The sequence below is a fragment of the Oratosquilla oratoria genome, chromosome 13 (assembly GCF_046742065.1).
Source record: "Oratosquilla oratoria isolate Oo_2021 chromosome 13, ASM4674206v1, whole genome shotgun sequence".
In the NCBI taxonomy this organism is placed as follows: domain Eukaryota; kingdom Metazoa; phylum Arthropoda; class Malacostraca; order Stomatopoda; family Squillidae; genus Oratosquilla; species Oratosquilla oratoria.
Window position 1 is genome coordinate 60,613,407 of NC_134789.1, and position 18,526 is coordinate 60,631,932.

General features: G+C 38.4%; 1 protein-coding gene across 3 annotated transcripts in view; it reads left to right on the forward strand.

Annotated features, from left to right (window-relative positions):
- Window positions 1–13,144, forward strand: part of LOC143032452 (myotubularin-related protein 10-B) — a 128,043-nt gene extending 114,899 nt beyond the window's left edge. For all 3 annotated transcript variants that reach the window (XM_076197258.1, XM_076197260.1, XM_076197259.1), the window contains one exon: window positions 968–13,144. In XM_076197258.1, the coding sequence (XP_076053373.1) occupies window positions 968–1,546 (579 nt within the window). In that variant the 3' untranslated portion in view covers window positions 1,547–13,144. The remainder of the gene's footprint in view (window positions 1–967) is intronic.
- Window positions 13,145–18,526: the final 5,382 nt, after the last annotated feature.

Sequence of the window (18,526 nt, forward strand, 5' to 3'; positions counted from 1 at the left end):
CAGTCCTTCGACATGAAGTGGGGAAGAGGCAGAGCTTATCACTGAGCCAAGAATTAATCATGTCAGTCATTGTCTTGTTGGTGAGGAGGGAGGTTGTGTGCTGTGACCCCTTGCCCCAGGGCCCCCTCTCGAACTGACCACATCTTCTGAGCCACCCTGTGTTACCAATATGAGCAATACAAAGGATCTGAGTCCTGAAACCATAGCTCGGATAGTTTCCCTTAAGAAATCTGGCCAGCAAACGAAGGAACAGGATGGCGGGTGTACATGTACCATCCGCCATTGGATTGCTGGATCTGCGTGGGAGGGAGGCAACCAGACTCTTACCATTGCTAAGAGAACTGGGAGGCCTAGAAACATGAACTAGAGTCTAATCCATATGTGACAGTCAGACAGGTGAAGTAAAAGCACCCAGAATTTCTCAAAGAGTGTTCATTGAGAACTGTCAACCACTGTAATCCTGACTTGGGGTACACGAGGCACCGCTTGGTGAAGAAGCCTCTCATGATCCTTAAGTAGAGGGAATTTTGGTCATTTGCCGGCCAGATTTCTTGAGGGCAGCTATCTGTGTTATGGTTTCTGCACTTAGATCCCTAGTATTGCTCATGTTGGTAACACAGGGTGCCTCAGATGTCGTGGTCGGGTTCGAGAGGGAGCCCTGGATGGAATGGTTGTGGCCCACAACCTCCCTCCTCACCAACAATCCAATGACTGACATGATTAATCCTTGGCTCACTGATAAGTTCTGTAGGTGGACAGAATTCTATGCACAAAGTCATGCCACTTGTATGGGTCTTTTCAGATTCAACAAAAGTACTGTCAGCCTCCCCCCGGGCAGAGAGTACTTTTGTCGCACTGTAATTTATATATGCCTCTTCCCCCTTTCTATAGCTTGACTTTGTATAGCAATGTACTGTACATTTCATTGGTTTATAAATACAAAATGCACTTTCTTGCTTCTTTATAGGCTTTGCAAAGGGAGAACCCACAGCATCGAGTGTTCATGCGTCCAGTGTGGGCATGGTGGTATGAGCCAGGTGATGGGGCTTACAATGGTAAGACTAACAGTAGCAATGGACACGACTCAAGTTCAGAAATGAGAGTAAAGGTATGGCAGACATTTTTAAATGTCCTGTATGTGCAGGGTCTGATGGAATCCTTAACAGTGGGTGGGGCTCTTCAGAGAGTGAGTGATCCAATGTCCAGTGCATATTATATCTGGAATAGAATAGATGCCTTCTTAGGAGGGTGTACTTCCTCTGAAATTAGAAGAGGTCTGGATGCTCACACTCCTTTTGTTCCTCTCAAATTAGACCCAAGCATAAAGGTAGAAACCAGCCTTAGTCGATTAAGACCATGGGTTGGTTGTTTTGGCTATTGGTTGACTGAACCTGAGCTTCCTCTTCAGGAGTCTGATTTTCCAGCTCTAAGAAGAGCAAAGGAAAGAGAACCTTTGTGGGAAGAACTCATGCATATCTATTCCATGTTGAAGCAACACATTCCAGAGAAGATAAGTAACGGATCTTTGCATCATAGCCCATCGTAATAATGATAAAATATGGTTGACTATGATTAAATTGTAATTAGTTCTTGGACATATCAGGAACTGATTTTAGGAATTGCCCAGGAGCTGATTCCAGGAGTAATCAAGAAAAGTTTTTGTTTGAGTATGATACAGCCCAAGGCTTAATAATTTTAGCTGAACAGTTCTTCAGGTGCGAGATGAGAATGTACATGAGGTAATGCAGTCAAATAGTGGACGCTCATTCTGTCATAAGGTGGGCAGCTGCTGATGAGGGTAGAGATACTGTTGCTGTCAAGTTCCTTTCTACTTACAGCCTTCTGGCACATGTGTATATTGAGTGTTTTGTGTAATAGGTTTTCCTAATTTTATGCTTCATAGTTGATTTTATACCTGTAGTGACTGATGAAATGCTGGTTTGATCTCACAAAACATGTAGATTATCCTGTCTGTCTGATTTTGTTACCAAATTGCATAAAGTTAAGTGAATGGGGTTTTAGTTGGAAGTAACCTCATTCAATATAGCTTTGTTGATATTGTTAAGGTATGTAGGATGATTTTTCAGAAAGTCCACATTATGTAAATATGTGCTATTCAATCTTAGATTACTGTGGTCAATTTTGTATTAGATCATGTACAAAAGAAAAAAAAAAGATTGAGGGAAAATATGAGTGAATATTTCCATTGTCACTCCGGTGAAAGGGAGGGCAAGGGGGCTTAGGTTGTTCTCACCTTTTCTATGATAAGAAATTGTATGAAAGAGCAACGTAGTCAAGCAACAGCTATTGTAGTATTAAATACTGATTCCAAAGCTAGATTATCATATAAGGAAGGCAAAACATAGAGCAGGGCTTGTGAAAGGAGCGATTTTATTATATAAGAGAGATTAAGAATAGATACTGGCACCATTGTAAATATGGGAATGAGGGAAGGGGGAACAGTGTGACCAGGGAACATTGCTGAAGATAGACGTTAGGGACCCTTTAGGTACTGGTTTTGAGTGTGGAGTGACGGAGTTCTTGGACTATGTCTGAGTGTGGAGTGACGGAGTTCTTGGACTATGTCTGAGTGTGGAGTGACGGAGTTCTTGGACTATGTCTGAGTGTGGAGTGACAGAGTTCTTGGACTATGTCTGAGTGTGGAGTGACAGAGTTCTTGGACTATGTCTGAGTGTGGAGTGATGGAGTACTTGGACTATGTCTGAGTGTGGAGTGACGGAGTTCTCGGACTATGTCTGAAAGTATGATATGGTGTATAGGGTGCTTATTTATCTATATGGTTTAAAGGCAAATACTAAAAGTGATCATAGATATAATTTTTGTTTTATGAAATAAGTGTAATTGGTAAATTAGTTTGCATGTTGTGCACTTGATAAGTATATTTATATTGTTACACATGTGGCTCTGCCTCGGGTATACTAATCTATTTTAATGACCGTGTCAGGTTCGTACAATGAAAATTTGTGTATTCATCTGTTGTTATGTGATCAGAGTTTGACATTCATATATCATAATGAACATTCTCCCTTTCATTGGTATAATTTTGCATACACAAGAAAGTAAAATCCTTAAGAACAGCTAATGAGGACTGTGTGGGTGAAAGCCATGTCATAGTCTCTAATTGGGACAAACCCCAGAAGTCTTGTCTGCAGATGGCTCAGAGAGAGAAGCAGCTCTGTTTGAATACCAGTGATTACCTAGGTACACTAGGCTGAAGATTTCCACAGTACCATTGCAGGTTTTTGCAAGTGAATGATGATAAAGCAACAGTAAGTTTAATGATTTTTAATATTAAAATGTATACATATGTATATGTGTGTTCATTTGCTGGTGTTTATGTGTAATATGCACACACACATGTATACTTACATACATGCATACATACATATACCAATGGCTTTTCCCCCTGTACAAGGGAGGTAGCCACATACATACATACATATGTCTAAAGGATATGAAGAAATGCAGGTTTCCTTATAGATGCATAAGTACTTGGAATAGCTTAGAAGATGATATAGCCCAAGCTGGGGCAATACATGATTTCAAATCTAAATAAGATAATTGGAAATAAAGGATAAAAACAAAGTTGGAACCAAGCTTGAATTTGAAGCTTAGGTGATAATTTAGAGAGAATGAGATGGGTGCCCATGAATGCTGCTCCTTTCCTGTATACTACAGTTAAGTAAATACATGCATGCATTCATTCATAAGGGACAGAAGAAATACAAGGGGACACGAGAAGAAACTTAAGAAAGATAGTTACAGAAGAGATCTGAAAAAGAACAGCGTTCCACACAGAGTGATAGATACATGGAATAAATTGAAAGAGAAAACAGTGAGTGCTAAAACTATACATGACTTTAAGAAAGAACTGGATGCGGAAAGATACAACTGTGGGTCTCTATGAGCATAGCTCTTCTCCTGCAAAATACAACTAGGTAAATATGACAGATTCAAACTGGAAAGTCTGTAGAGTTCACTACTAGATGGAGTCTGAATCTGTAGGGCCTGTCCAATGTAGACAGGTCAATAATTGACAGGCATCATAGAAGGATAATGACAATTATTGCCACAAGTTTCCCTTACTGAAGACCTGCAGCCCCGTGTAGGTCTCCCTGGGTAGAAACATTCGGCTATTGTCTTTGTTTTGCGCCAGTTGGAGTAGCACATATTCTTCAAAAACCAAGAGCATGGGATGAAATAGAGTACAGAGAATTAATAAGAAACCCAACTTAGCAACTGAAAAGGCTTATTGAAAGCAGTGTGATTATAACTCTAATAAGTGACTTCAATCATCCCACCTGAGAATGATAGGTACAGTTCTATGCAAAAGACCTCAGCCCTACTCACTCATCTCATTTTATCACATAAAAAAAAGAAAAAAGAAAAAAATACTACTATTTAGTATATACAACAGCCTTCCATTGCACCATGCAACTCCTCCACACAACAGCACATACTTGAATCATAAAACTAGCACATCAAGTTTTATTTATTTTTTCTATCAGGTGAACACCATGATCAAGACATCTGTTGTTTTATTTTCTCACTCTCTATAATAATGATGTCAAGTCTAATGCTTCCAAAATCTCCTTGTATGGTTTTTCTGCTAGATGGGAGATCAATTTAGTTGCTGCACTTAATATTTTTCCCAATGTTATTTATGCCCTTCATTTTGTATGGAGACCACACCACTGCTGCTTACTCCAATTTGTGCCAAATTAGATTCAATATTTTTTTTTCATCATCGTTGTCATCCAATAATGAAAATGAAGCGTCTTTATGCTAACAAGAGGAGGGGAGCATGGCCAGTTCTCACTTCCTATAATGTGAAAAAGTGGGAACAAAAATTGTCAAAGTTGATAAAGAGCTTAGGCCCAATTCAAAAACCAGATGTCACTCCATCAGGTCTGCACCACCAGATGGAGATGGGAGTGTTGATGGATTTGAAAAATGGGTGGTAGAGAGATGATTGTGTGTGACATCCACCATGTAGGACCACAATTGGCATATACAGTACCTGTTCTTAGTTCCAGCTACAATGAAAATTCTGGTGACTTGCCTTTAATTTAGCCTGAATTGGACATATAATCATCATGAGATGGGTTCTAGTAATAGTAATGATGATAATGATAGTAATATTGATTGTAATAATGATGATAATGATAATAATCATAATATTAATGATAATAATAGTTGTCTTGAGTTACATTGGAAACCTGCAGCCCTACAGTGACCAGCAACATTCCATGGGCCCTCCCATATATTTCTGGGAAGAAAATTTGAACTGTTGTCTATGATGTTTTATTGTGGGATCGTTTCTATGTCACTGACTGAAAGTAGGAGGTAGGGAACAGTGTCCAGTAAAGAAAAAGGAGAAGAAATACAGTTGAAGTTGACAAAGATCTTGGGCTCAGTCTATTCATCAAGTGCCAGCTTGTTAGGGCTGCACCTCATGATGAAAATGAAGGGATTGATGTGTTTATAAAATGGGCAGCAGGAAAAATATTTTCTGCTGTCTGTCTTTCTGGACACTACAAACAGGTACTTGTCATCACTCTCCTGGGTCCCAAACCTTGAATTAAAATTTGTTGAGATTAGAGACACTAAAGTAGCATATGCTTTTGAAAAGAAGATAAGCATGGTGACAGATTAATAATGGATCCACAGTAAGAAAAGCATACATAAAGATAACTTTGTTAATGACGGAATGAGAGGATGTTAATTCAAACTGAAAATAAAAAGTGCAAAAAATGTGTGGAACTCCAAAACTTTCCAAATAGAGTATGTGGGAAGTATGATATTTGAGAACACTAATGTAATTGGTGTGCATACAAAGTATTTAAACATTTTAAGAAAATCATGATAAAATAACATGGGGGAAATGGGGTAGTTTACCATTTGAGTTATATATATTTCATAACACATAAAGAGTTATAAATAGTATTATAGATACTGTACACACATGACACTCACACAGCAGTTGCACATACACATTGTTAGAATATCATCATCTCAGTTGTCAGTTCCTTTTAAAAAAAATTAAGGTCAGTGTGAAATCCAATCCCATAGTTTAAGTGTTTAAATGAATGATTGTTCTGACTATACTGTACAGACATGCACACTTGTACATAGTATACTGTATATTGTATGTGCATTTGTTAGTCTTGGGGTAACTCAGATGTTATGCTAAGGTTAAACACAATATCTCATTGAATACATTGTGGAACTGGTGAGAATTGTACTTTATTGTGGAACTGGCAAAAGTAGGCAAACCAAAGACTGGCTGGGTGCGACTTTGCACCACCAAGATGACACAGATACAGTCTTCCAGCAGTTGCCAAGCACTTACCTCTATGTACAATCAGTCAGTGTAGGAAAAGAAGAAAGCTTGATTGGTTGTGAAGATACAGTGATCAAGAATCATATATGACTTATAGTTTAATGTCTTACCTGGATTGATCATGTTATTTTAGATGGTCAAGGATCATGTGTGACTCAAACTAATGTCTTTTTTTATTTATGTATATGTGTGTGTGTATATACATATATATATACATATATATATATATATATATATATATATATATATATATATATATTATGCACACACACACACACACAACTGGGTAAATACACACACTATGATCCCAAGTTTGGATGAATTAGATGGGGAGTAGTATGGAAGGGATAATGCTAACAGAGTCTAACCCATTACTTATGTCTTCTTGCATTGACAGAGGTAATGACTCATTTTGATTCTCCTGTTTGTTTTTTGATAGTCTGGATTGTGGGTGAGATCCATGTTACATTATTAGTCGACACTTGGCAAGGGCTCTCACAAGCTTTATAATGATGTGTCAGCTATTTTGAGTTCCTAATCTCAGCTTTTGAATTTTTCTTGGACGTTTTGAATTTCTCCAGCATTTTCCAGTAATATGGAGAAAACCACTACAGTAAATTATTTTCCCTTTTGTAAATTTTTGGAGTAGATAAGGTAAGCCAGAATAGATATTCCCTGTAGCTTTTGAGGAATCAGTTTAGGAGTATTATTGACAGTGTGGAACGTTATCACATTCCTTTATATATTAGCAGAGGCCACTGAGAAGAGTAGTATGGTGTATTTTTAATCAGAACGAAATATGAATGTATTGTAGTTGTAGTTTGGTTTGTAAGTGTAGGATAATATAGACTATTTACATTGAATTACAGTATGACCTTTCACTAGAATAAGTGTATAGCCAATCCAGTTGAAGGGGTCATTCAGCCTTTGGAGTTGGCTGTCTAAATGGGAAGAAACCCTCATTATACATGAATTACTCTGGTTTTGTGCAGTAGTTTTCAGTTTGTTACTTTTAGGCTTTCCAGTCTACTGGAATGCTTTCTTAATGGTTTACATACTTGGGCTTGAGTTTTCAGTGTTGATTCAGAGTACATGGATAAAAATTTTGTAAGACAGGTATGTGAAAAAATATAGTTTATGGTAAAGATATTTTTTGGTCATTCATGGATTTGGATCTGCATGATAGGGTTGACAGAGAAGTAATTCGGAGCATATTGCAAATATATGGAAAAGGAGGAAATCTGTTGAAGGCAGTAAAAATCTTTAATATGAGTAACAGGGACTGTGTCAGGGCTGTGTCATGTCGCCATGGCTGTTCAAAGTGTGCATGGGTGGGGTGGTGTGGGAGGTAGAGGCAAGGGTAATGAGCAGGGGACTGTAGATGCTTAAAAAAAATGAGAGGATAGCCAGTTGTTGTATCCTGCTGACACTGCATTTGTGGCAGGGTCAGAAGAGGGATTAAGGGAGATAGTGACAGAGTTTCGAAAGGTTTGCAATAGGAGAAAGGTGATGAGGTGTACAAGGGTAGAGTATGGCAATGAGTTGGAAGTAAGTCTAAAAGGATAGAGGCTGGAAGAAGTGGATAGCTGTAGGTACTTGGAGTCACATGTGGCAGGAAAGGGAGGAATGGAGGTGGAGGTAAACTGTAGGCTGAGAGAAGCAAATAAGTGCCTTGGGGGATTGAGAAGTGTTATGAGAAATAGGTATTTGGGAATGGATGCAAATAGGAGGTGGTATGAAGGGGTGATTGTACCAACAGCATTGTATGGGGCAGAGACTTGGAATTCAAGGGAGGCAGAGAGGAAAAGTTTAAATGTAGATGTATTGTGTCTTGCTGCATTGCATTTGACCTAGGGGAGTTGGTGGGATGCAGGGATGACCTGTCATCCATGAGGAGCCAAGATGAGGGGGCAGAAAGGGTGGTGGAGGGGAGTGGAATGGGTGGGGAAAGGTATGTGCCTTTGACTTAGCTACCTCCCTTAAAGAGGGGGGGGGGAGCTTTTGATAAATAGAGTAGGGCATGTGGGGTGAATATGGGGTTACATTAAGGTTGTGTGGTGTTACCATGGTTGTTTAGTGTGTATAGGGATGAGGGTGGTAGAGGAGGTAAGCACAATTGGTGTATGAAAATGGAAAGAAATGGGGAGTGAGGCTGAAACAGTATTGGTGAATGAGTGTGGTAGGCTGTGTGACAGAAAGAACTTAAGAATGAATGTGGACAAAAGTAAAGTAATGAAAAATAAAAAGAATGATGATGATGATGACAAGGTGAATGTGAATGAAAGGTGAAAAATTTAATTAAGTGGAGGGTTTTAAGTGTCTAGGGTTCATGAGTAGCATTGAATGGAGGAATGGATGTGGAGGTGACATATGGAGTATAGGATGCAAGTAAATGTCTGGATGGAATGAAAAATGTTATGAGAAATAGTTATTTGAGGATAAATTCAAAAAGGTTGTATGGAGTGTTTGTACTCAGTGCTGTATTGAGCAGAAACTTGAAATATAAGGAGGCAGGCAGAAAGGAATAGATTTAATATTTTTGAGATAATTTTTTTTAGAAATATGAGAGGTATTTCAAGAATGGATATAGTGAAGAATTTGAAGGTGAAGCAAAGAACAGGTGTTGGAAGAAAGCTGATGGATAGGGTAGACCAAAGAATATAGAGGTTGTTTAGACATATGGAAAGAATTAATGGGGAAAGGCTGGTAGAGAGTATGAGTTGTGGAAATGGATGGAGTGAGCTTGAGAGGAAGTGCCAAGAGTAAGCTTGATGGATGGGGTGAAAGTAGCATTGGATGCATGTAGTATGTCTGCAGAGAAAGGATGATATGGCCCAGAGTGATATTTTCTTATGGTTAGTAGATGAGCGGATGTGTGTGTTTGTGTTTGGGAGGGGGGGGGGTTACTGTATGGTGAAGCAGTGGGGGTAAACCACCTTTAGCTGTTTGGTCCTGTTGTGGAAAAGCTGTGCCTTGCTGCACTGTTTTTTTTTTTTGGCGTAAGCAATATGGTGGAGTTGAGGGCAAACTGTCATCCTGAATGTACACATATGGATTGGATGGTTGAGTATAATTTATTTGTTTTTGGTATGGTGTGTCCTTTACTCAGCTAACCCCAAAGTAATCTTTGAAGTAATATCCACCCTGCAAATACCCTGCATGAGATAATTCATTTATTTGTTTGTATAGAAGATGTTAAGATAAATGTTGCTGTGATACATCATCCATTTTTGCTTTGCTAGTCAGTAAAGTATTCCTAGATTTGTACAGTAAACATAATGTGTTGGCAGTAAGTAAAACCTGTGTTAATGAGACTAGATATACTTGATATACCAAAGGCTCATTCCCTCTTACAAGGAGGTTAGCCTAGTCAAAGTGCATACCCATATCAAACACAAAAGCAAGTTAACTACGCCCGTTGTAGCACCTTTGGAATGAAAGGTCATCCTTATTCTCCACCACACTGTTTTGGTCAAAGATAATGCAGCAATGCACTCAGTTTGATGAGCAAAAGCTATTTTTCTAAGAAAAAGAAAAAGAAATATAAAAATAAGCATTGGTGCTTGATAATAAACACAAATGTGAGACCTCAAAGGCAAGGGACTCAGTTTAACAGCAATTTTTTTTTGTTTTAAAGAAAAGAAGATTAGCATTGGTGCTTGAAAATAAACACAGATGATGTGACCACAACTTCAGAAACATGGAAAATATAGTGAAGCAGTATAATCAAAAACATAAGTGTGTGTGCGATAGACACACTACTTCTCATTTTCATAATGTTGGAGTAACAGATAAAAGATGAGTACAAAATACTTAAACAGATGTAAATATTGGAAGAAACACTGCAGAATTGTATGTATGTGCTTGATTTAGCAGGTCACTTAGGAATGAACTGGAAAGAAACTGCACATAACTAGAATTATTCCACTTCATGATATCAGATCAAAGCCAGAAAAAGTTTGTATAGTATTTTCATGTATCCACTTTAGTATGAGTCAAATTGTCGCGTGCAGCATCAACTGCATCACACTACTTGCATTATAAAATATAAATTCACTGCTGTATTACTCTTTCTCTTTTACTCTGAGTAGTAATAAACACAGAAAACGTGATCAAACCAGTTCACAGAGTCCGGGGGTAACTCATGTACAACTACAAAAAATATATATATATATATAATCAAGATGCCAATGCCAGCACCCTCATGTACCTATTCGTGTCTCGTGATGCCTACATAGACATCATTGTACAGAAGAGGGTTAAACCAGAACTGGAATGATGTTACCAAAAACTACACTTTCATGGCTGTCACAGCACTGGTTCAGTGGAGGTCATATATGGTAGTATTTATGTGTTGAGTTTAGTATTTAGTATGATTGTAGGTAGATTAGGTATTATAGTAATGGATTGAAATGCTGGGGAAATGAAAACATCCGCTGTTTTGTTTGCTTTGCCTTCCGCTAGGGTTTGGAGGATAGTTTCACACATGAATAATGTGCCTTCCCACAAATACGCTGAAATGTGTAGCTGTAGCAGACATATGTGATAGTTAATAGGGGATGATAGGTCCAACTTGTGACAAATCTAATCTGTAATGTTACCTAATTCTGTTGATAGGCTTCTTATGAGCCAGGATTTAAAGCCCAGGAGCTTGCCTCCCAGTAGCGGCTGTGCTGGTACAACCTTGAGCTCAACACCCATGCATTTCTCTTAAATTGATACAAGACTTACAACACAGTATTGATTTGCCTCACTTTTCTTGCAGTTACTTATATATATATATATAATTTTTTTTCCATTGGTTTACTCATTCTTGCAGTTACGAGGAGTTTGTTTATATATATATGATTATTTTACCCCTCCTTCCAACTTTTTGCACATGTAGGTAATTTTTTTTTTTTTCCTCCCAATCCTTTCCTTTTTCTTTCAACTTTACCTGATTATGAACTTGCATAGGTGTATTTCATTCTTGTACAAATTGGACTTGATTTCAATTTAACCTTGACTCCAAGTTTAACCTAGAACAATAATTAAGTTTGAGGTCTAATAAACTTTTCTTATGTTTCATGTTTGGACAGAATACACATCAGGTGAAACCCATATGTGTTATAGATATCATGTAGTTGAAACAGGGCTTGCCTCAAATCCTGAGTCCATATCTTCTAATTAGATATTTTCCCTGAAGTACAATTATTACTTGTGGACATCTAAATTGCCTCTATAGAAATTATTGTGCTCTAGCTCCATCTTCTTAGATTGCACTTTTACAAAAATTATTTGTAACTAGGTTAAGTACAGCCATGTTTCAAAGTTCAATGACAACTTAATGTTAGCCTTATCTGCTAAAAGATGGGGCCCAAACCTTGCGTGTTTGTTATATTGAAAATGTGTCTGATAATTAATTTTTTAGTGTAATGCAAAAAAATACAAGCCTATCTTCCAGTGCCATCCATTAGCAGATAAAAAACTGCAAGTCTGTGAATGAACTTCAGAATCTGGATGTACAATACTGTATAGCTGCTCCTCTAGGCAGAGGCATGAGGTGGAGAAAACAGAAGAGTAACCTGACAGAAACTACAGAGGGAGGGTTGCAGGAACAATCTTGTGGTGCACAACAGTGGTAGACAGCTGTGAATTGGTATTTGTTTGCACACACCAAAATCATTGTAGGTGATCACTCTTTACATGATTGTATATGCATTTTATACATATCCATGATCTAGTTGCACCTTACATTTGTGTTGTGAATACTTAAGATGTATTGATTTACAATACTGAGGTTATTAGATACCTTGTGGTAATGTCTACATACTTCAAGGTCTGTATGTAATCAGCTTTTGTCTTTCATTTGTGTAGTGCCCACAATGTTATGCCCTGTATATCTAGCCCTGATTGTAGCCCTGGTAATGAGATTCATCTTAACCAAATTTATTGATTTCCTGAATTTATGGAAAGTTCTTTTCAGAAAGGGAAAAATATTATGTGAATTTAACCTGGATTTTTTCAGTTCTATGATACTTTACTCCATTTATTTTAACCTGGCAGAGATTGTCTGAACTGATCTTTTGTATTTATTTTTTATTTTTTTTTCTGTATGAATTATACCAGGAGTATTACTTCATTGACATATATATTTTTTATCATTGGTAAGTCTTTGCCAAGTTAAAATGAATAGACTAGAGTTAGATGAGTTGGAACCAGTGAATTTACTATCCTCATAGCAATTAAAGTTTGATATTGGATATGGAGTTAAAATTGTACAGAAAAATACTTCAAATAGCATACATTGTTTCTAGTATGGCCCTGCAGATTTTTGGGTGATGTTATAGTCAAAATAGGATATATTTGATATATATTTAAGAGAATGCATTTTACAATGTCAAGAAAATTAAACTAAATTGTATTTATAATGATTTATGTAGATACTGAAATTGCTGTTATCTAGCTAATAACTACATGTAAGATTGACATGCTGTATTACCAAATCATGATAACAAACAAATGTTGGAACTCAAACTGCCAACAAGTGAGCATCCAGGTGGAACACACCTTTTTCCCCCAACTAAGTATTTTGGTACAAAATTGCAGTTAGACTTAGCTGTGTATTATGATGTGAACTGTGTTGAGGCTTACCACCTGGCCTTGTTTGATTGATATTATAAACATGTACAACTAGGCTTCCCAGCATGGTAAGAATGCAACCACTGACAGTTTCCTACTCGAAATTTTTATACATTGTCTCAAAATATTTGATTAATAAATGTGATCAGAAAGTAACAAGTGTGTCATTAACTTCTTAGCAGAAATCAAACTTATAACGTGCTGAGGTGTGATAAACAATGAAGATATGTACTTGAATAATGTTAGATTTGCATTCAGTTGTTAGAATGGTGGGACAAACTAGATCACTAGTGGCTGTGCTTTACTTGTCATTTCTTTTTCTCCTACCTATATTGTACTAGGGATGATTAGGTTTTCCTCAGAGGATAGTTAAATGCTGCCTCATCATCACCAGCTCTGCACTGTTAGATTTCCCTAACCTGCTATGCTATGAATTCTATTTCAAAGTCTTCTGGCCCTTTCTGTCCTGTGGGTAGTGAAGGTCAACTCCCTAAGGTATCCTGTACACGTAATGAATCTCCTTTCAAGTCCCTGTAACTCTCTTCACCTCATCTTTCTACTAGGAAGAGGATAGCAGGATCTCACGGTGAGAATTGAGGACTGGATAATTAGAAAAGGAGGACCAATTGCTGCCCCACCACCTAAAGTAGTGCTCTGCTGGACTTATTCCTATCCGGGGGTAACCATGAGTGAGGCAGTAACTGAGACTGACAATATATTAAAACAACTTCAATCTTTTCACCCACATGGAGAAAACTAAAATACTAGTGGCCAGTAAAACAGATCCACCAAGAGTGCAAGTACAAATAGCAGGGAGAAGAATAGAACAGGTAACCAAATTTTCGTACCTGGGAAGCGTATTGACAGAAGATTGTAGATGTGAAAAAGAAATAAAATCAAGGATAGCGATAGCTAAAAGCACGTTTCAGAAAATGAAAGGGGTTTTAACAAACAAGAAAATGTCTACAGATATAAGGAGAAGAACAGTTAAAACATTTATATGGTCAACACTATTATATGGTTCAGAAGCGTGGACAATCAGCAAAAAATTGCAGGAAAACTTAGAAGCAGCAGAAATGTGGATATGGAGACGAGTATTAAGAGTACCATGGACAGCGAAGAAAACAAATGAAGAAGTATTGAGAGAAATGGAGACAGATAGGGAATTGATGACAACAATAAGGAAAAGACAGTTGCGATTCTTAGGACATACAATGAGGAGGGAAGGGTTGGAAGAGGTGGTGATGATGGGAATGGTGGAGGGAAGGAGAGCAAGAGGAAAGCAGAGGGAGAAGTATATGGACGGGCTGATGAGGGCGTCGGGAAAACAACTCAAACCAGCACAGATGTTACAAGTAACTAGGGACCGTGAACGGTGGCGCTCCATAGTTGCCAAAGTCCAAGAGGATATGGCATGATGGTAAGGTAAGTAAGATTAACAATAATTTAATCATTCCAACTAAGAACCATAAGTCCTCTGGCAATGCTGTGTGGTGGTGTGGGTAAAAGATGGTAATCTCTGGAACCCCTAAGTCACAATCAATGCAACAGGCAGTGTAGACCCATTAGTTATCCTGTGAGAGGAACAGGGAGCACCACAGTGTGTCATCAGCCTACATGACTGGGCAGCTCTATTCAGAATCTGCTCTGCTCACTGCACATGGGGAAGGGGAAAAGAAAAAAAGGAGTTCCAAACATAGCTTCCTTAAACATAACCTGGCTGCGATTTGTCCCCAGCAAGCATAAATAATGAAAACCAAATAACAACAAAAAAGGAGAGGACAACAGCTCTCCCAAAACTAAAGTACCTCTGTTGCACTCCCATCCCACCCCACAACATCTACTTGTAAGTGAAATGAAGAGGCTCCTCCTGGCCCAAAGTTGAGAATGATCATTAGTGATAACAGAGCAACTGCCCGCCCTCTCAACACGGTAATATTGCTGCAGGTGGCATTATCAACAGACCCAAGTACCACAATCCAGATCCCACTAAGAGATATTGCATTCTTGAGTTTGCTCACCCATGCAAACCACCAACTTGACCTATACCAAGACAAAATGGACCCTGACTTTGACTACCCAAGATTCATGGTACTGAAGTCTACCAGCGACAAATCAGTAACAAAGGAATTCCCCTTGATAATATACAATTAATTTGAAGACAAATGTGAAACTTCCCATAATATGCGAGCCCAAGGAGAAAATATAACAATAGATTGAGAGTTCAGCATGACAAGTCAAAGGTTTAACAACCCTGACATACATCCCAATGCAATGAATGCCACATAGAAGATCAACACCCATGTAGGAGTCCACATTCCACCTCTACACTACCAAACAAAACAAAAATTATGGAAATAATAGTAAGCCAATCAAAATTAGTAAAAGTGTGCATAATTGTTGTCTTGAATTTCACAGAGTGAAAACCCACATCACCACAGTGGCTGGCAATTGTATTTGGATCCTCCTGCAGATCTCTCTCAGAGGAAACTTTTGACTGCTGTCTTTGTTGTGTCAGTGTGGGATGGTTTCTGTGTCATTGGCTGAAAATGTTAGGGAGAGGGGAGCAATTGCCAGCTGCTGGCTCCCCATGTGTGAAAAAACATAAGAAATACTGATGAAATTGATAAAGTGAGATCTTAAGCTTAGTCCGGAGATCAAATGTCAGCTTTGCTGTCCATCTTCCAGGATTGCCTCATGCAGATACCCATCACTGGTCCCTATACAAATGGTACAAAAAACAATACTCAAACACTAATAGTGACCTTTGATCAACCACAACTTCCAACCTACATGAATATTATTTAAGATACAAAGTAGAGAAATACCATCCATGCTCATGATACAGTTTGAACTGTCAGCACTTTGGACACGTTTGACAGCAATGTTACCCCCGCTTGCCAAGTTGTTTTTACAATTGAACACATTTTAATTCAGTGCCCTGCATACTCTAATAAATGCAGGGCAAACTTTTTAATGAATTTATCTCTTGGAGAAGTTTTAGGGGAGGGTGCTCGTGTGGAGAATGTTTTAAAGTTTTTAAAAGACATAAATTTGTTTTATGAAATTTAAAATTGTATGATTGTGTATGTATCTTGTTTTGATGTGTTTTTGTGAGTGCTTATTGTTTTTACTGTTTTATTTGATTTATTATTATTTTATTTGTATATGATATATATGTGTTGAATGGCCTACTGGCTCCGGCACTTGGCCTTCAAGCCAAAAATTTCATAAATCAAATAAAAAATAAAAAACAACGATGTTACCAACTAGAAAGTGCAACACTGTGTACACTGCTCAGAACCCCACTTATGGCACCGTATGCTCAAACCCAGCCAAATGTATAAATTCCAATTAGGATCCCTCTGCATCACCATCAAACTTCATACATACATATACTAATTTTTTTTCCCCTTACAAGGGAGGTAGCCGAAAAACAAAGGCATAGAAACCACTTGCACCCATTCAATCCCCTACATACTCCACTCCCCTCTACCCTCTTCTCTCGTGTCTTGGCACCTTAAACTTCATAGTATACAAATTTGAAAATGAAGTCCTCTGTGTCAGAGCCTCGGAACACACCAGTTTCAGAGATTTTTTTTTTTTTTTTAACTAATATGATCCAGGATGATCAGACCAGGAGACCCATGCAGAAGCAATAAAATCTGCCAGAAAAACTCTTCCCATAATAGTTCCACTCTACACAATCCCCAACATCCTCTCACTAGTATCATTAGAACCTGCAACCCTCATCATCAACTCATCAAATTGTCTGAAGGACAGGAGCCTCCTATTCAACACCACCCTCACCCTCAAACCCACTCATCCCTTCCCTATATCCACCCCAAGACTTACAACCCTTCCACTTCAAGAAAATGTCCAACTCGTCAGGAGAAACCATAAAAGACATAATGGAGTACATCAACCTTACCACATCAGTAAACTCCCCACTCTAAAAATACCGCATCTATCAAAACAAAGATGGCGTTTCAAACAGCCACCGCTGCTCCGTCCGTAAATGTATCACTTTTAGCAACCTTTTTTGTTATTGATTTCCGCCAAGAAAACTGTATATAACGTGACTGTATTATAATTTACATTTTAATTTTTTTAATTTTTAATGCTATATCGCGTAGGCGTGCACTTCTGAAAATTTACCGATAATATTAATAATGATGATGGTGATAACCTCCCTGTGAGTGAAAGGAAAGGTCCACCTCCAGACCTGAAAATAATGTAAAATAAGAACACCAGAACAAACTACATACCACAGAGGATGATAAACCGCCGTCGCTATCGGCGCTATCAACAGCAATTCATAACTAAGAGGTATTGTATTCCTAAACCAACACAATCCTGTAAGCTACCAACTTTATCTATACCAAGACGAAATGGGCCCTGACTTGAACTCCCCAAGATTCTTGGCCCTGAAATCTTACCAACAATGAATCAATAACAAATAAATGCCCAGGTGAAAGTATATGAATAATGAAGACGACTGTTATCGCTTTGGGTACACAAGACAACGATGTCGTCTTGAAGGTCTTTGTGTACATTTCTCGGTCCTTTTCACGTTCCCATTCTTTAACATAGCCAAATGTATAAACTGCAACCAACATCACCCCTGCATCATCCTCAAACCGCACAGAATAGCATTTTGAAAAAAGGAGTCGCATGAAAAATTGTCACCCCAGAACGCCCACATGAAGATTCGTCACCCCATGAGATCCCACCTGAAGAACTGTCACCCCAGAACGCCCACATGAAGATTCGTCACCCCATGAGATCCCACCTGAAGAATTGTCACCCCAGAACGCCCACATGAAGATTCGTCACCACATGAACTGTCACCCCAGAACGCCCACATGGAGAATCGTCACCCCATGAAATCCCACCTGAAGAATTGTCACCCCAGTACGCCGAATATCAACAGTGGAGTAAAGATTAGGTTAGGTTGAATGGGGGTTATGATTATTGTCATCAACTTGTACAACCGAAGAATCGTAAACCCAGGATGGCCCACATGAAGAATTGTCACCCTAGGATAGCCCACACGAAGAATTGTAAGGCGGTTGGATCATTCCTCATGTGGTATCTCATGGGATGACGAATATCCATATAGGCGTTCTGGGATGACAATTCTTCATGTGACCCCCCCCCCAAAAAAAAAAAAATAGATAAGTAAATAAATGAATAAATAAATAAGTAAAGCACAGTCGACTAATCAGACCAACTACAATATAACCTACAACGGCGTGGCAATATTGTTTACAAGTATAGAAGCGCCGGGAAACTAGAGTAGTTTACCTAGTTTAGAGTAAACGAGTAGTTTACCTAGTTATCTAGCCGGTAAACTAGAGTAGTTTGCCTAGTTTATCCACGTATATTTTATTTGTAAGACTGAATAATTTGGGCTGCTAAAATAACAAGATCGAGAAAATACAAAGAGCAGCAGCCAAAATGATTCAAAATTTTACAGATAAGTCATACGCGGAGAGACTAGGAGCGACCTGTAATCGTTAAAGGGTCGACCTGCAATCG